Genomic DNA, 1,870 nt, shown 5'->3' with positions numbered 1-1,870 from the left:
TGGACTGATAGGTTCGTTCTCGGAACGGCTGGCTTTCTCCTATCCTGTTTTCCTCTCTGAAATTTCCGGACGATAAGAAATCCATTGTTACAGTTCTCTATGAAAAAACAACACATTCTTTTTTCTTCCTTTTTCAAGAGGATCGCACCCGGAACCTTGGAATGCAATCCCGTGGCTTGGGAAACTCACCCAACATCTGAGCGAGGCTCAGTTTATACGCAGAGTTAGGTGGAGATGATAGGGTCGGCAGGTAATCGGTGTCAAAATTTGAATCTAATGGGGTTTTTATTTTGATTCCCGATTTGTTCTTAGAAAATGAAAAATAATCATTTGCCCGCACCTCGATATTATCCATTATAAAAAGCCTATCAAACTCATCATCAATCGATAGCTGTGAATCAAAGGCTAATAATAGGAACGCAATGAAACTTGGTGTACCTTCCTAAAAGAAGACACACTTTGCAGTGGCACCAAAATTTGGACTTCATACCAAGGAGAAGTATCCGAGTCCACGAACTTATCAAACGGCCCGTGTACATTATAAAAGATGAAAATGCTTACCATAACTAGTACTCAGTAGATCACAGGTTTGATCCTCAATGCTTTCTGCTTCCTCTAACTCCACACCAGTAGGAGTCGAGTGAACATCGTGCTGTCCCTGTCCAGGCTTATCAGAACCCACATATTGAGTATCATCAATTGCATTCATAACACTCTCCAGATTCTTACCTAATAACAATGGACATGCACTACTGTTAGAATCACAGAAGATAAAAATGTCAGAAGAAAATGTCATGGATCTGAGGTGTTTCCTCCTCAGTCGACGCGAGATTCACCTTTTCAGGTGAAGTTCTAGACGAGGAGAATTCAGCTCTATGCTTAATGTGAAAGAATTACTTAGTATCTAATATATAAAAATGAATGTGTGTGTGTGTGTGTGACTTATTGCTTGCACTCCCGTGAAGGTTATAGGCTATTTTCCGGTTCGTTTTTGTTAAGCTACGCCGAGCAAGACCAGGTGGAGGAGGAGAAGGTGGTGGTGGAGGAGAAGGAGGAAGAAGAGGAGGAGGAGGAGGAGGAGAGAAAAAGACAAAGCTAGCCGTTCCAAGAACAAACTGTATTCGTTTTGGATAAAGTTTGCCCTGGTCGGCAATCAAACCCACGACCTGCCGCTAAGGCAGACTCGCTATCCTCCAAGCTTCCTAACCTTAGTGTATGACTGTATGAGGTATCAATCAATAATAAAAAAAAGGCAACATTTTTTTTTTTTACTTACTGTTGTCAGTGGAATCCTTTGTTTCACCCCCTACATTATCATTTCCATGAACACTGTTGTTAGATATTGCAGAGGTGGCTTGAGGGTGAACTGTGTCTTCTGCTTCAAATTGATGTTTATCTTGTGTAGCACTGGTTTCCTCTGCTGCCAGACTAGTGCCTGGCTGTCCCATCTGAAATAGAAAACAAGTTATTTTCTTCACCAAGTTTTTCCTAGAAGTCCCAAATATTGCATGTGTGGGATTAGTGATTATTCAGAAGCCACAACAATGACAAAGAAAGCTTCTTTTTCGGTTTAACCTAGCCCTATAATGACATTGGTCACTGCTCATTTGTGAAAGCTCCTTTTGTGCCAATTTTCCATTGGCCTGTCTTCTGAACAAGTACCTTTTTCTTTATTTCTTCACTTTCAAATGGACATACATAGTTGGACCAATAAATGGCACTAACTAGAATAACTTCTGTTCCAGAAAGAAAATTCCCATTCCCTCTTCAAGAAAACAGATATTCCCCATTTCCCTCAAGCTCTGTATTTTTTCTAGTATCAAGTTGGTCACATTTCGGCCTTTGGTAATTATTCACAAGCCATGACAAT

The 1,870-nt window shown here is 40.6% G+C and overlaps 1 protein-coding gene across 1 annotated transcript; it reads right to left on the bottom strand.

Moving 5' to 3' along the window:
* Positions 1-523: 523 nt before the first annotated feature.
* On the bottom strand, positions 524-1,455 carry LOC103522718. Its single transcript, XM_008487812.2, has 2 exons — positions 1,277-1,455; positions 524-729 (listed from the first exon to the last, which is right to left on the bottom strand). Exons 1-2 carry the CDS (start codon positions 1,446-1,448, stop codon positions 539-541), a joined length of 363 nt encoding a protein of 120 aa, XP_008486034.2. The 5' UTR covers positions 1,449-1,455; the 3' UTR covers positions 524-538.
* Positions 1,456-1,870: the final 415 nt, after the last annotated feature.

Source organism: Diaphorina citri, unplaced genomic scaffold, assembly GCF_000475195.1.
Source record: "Diaphorina citri unplaced genomic scaffold, Diaci psyllid genome assembly version 1.1 scaffold10625, whole genome shotgun sequence".
In the NCBI taxonomy this organism is placed as follows: domain Eukaryota; kingdom Metazoa; phylum Arthropoda; class Insecta; order Hemiptera; family Psyllidae; genus Diaphorina; species Diaphorina citri.
This window is presented reverse-complemented; position numbering and strand designations above follow the sequence as displayed.

What these genes read in the sequence shown, in the direction of transcription:
- LOC103522718 (XM_008487812.2), bottom strand. Translation starts at nt 1,448, where the DNA reads ATGGGACAGCCAGGCACTAGTCTGGCAGCAGAGGAAACCAGTGCTACA. An exon ending in AAAGGATTCCACTGACAACA is followed by an intron (nt 730 to 1,276) that starts GTAAGTAAAAAA and finishes CATTGTTATTAG; the next exon opens with GTAAGAATCTGGAGAGTGTT.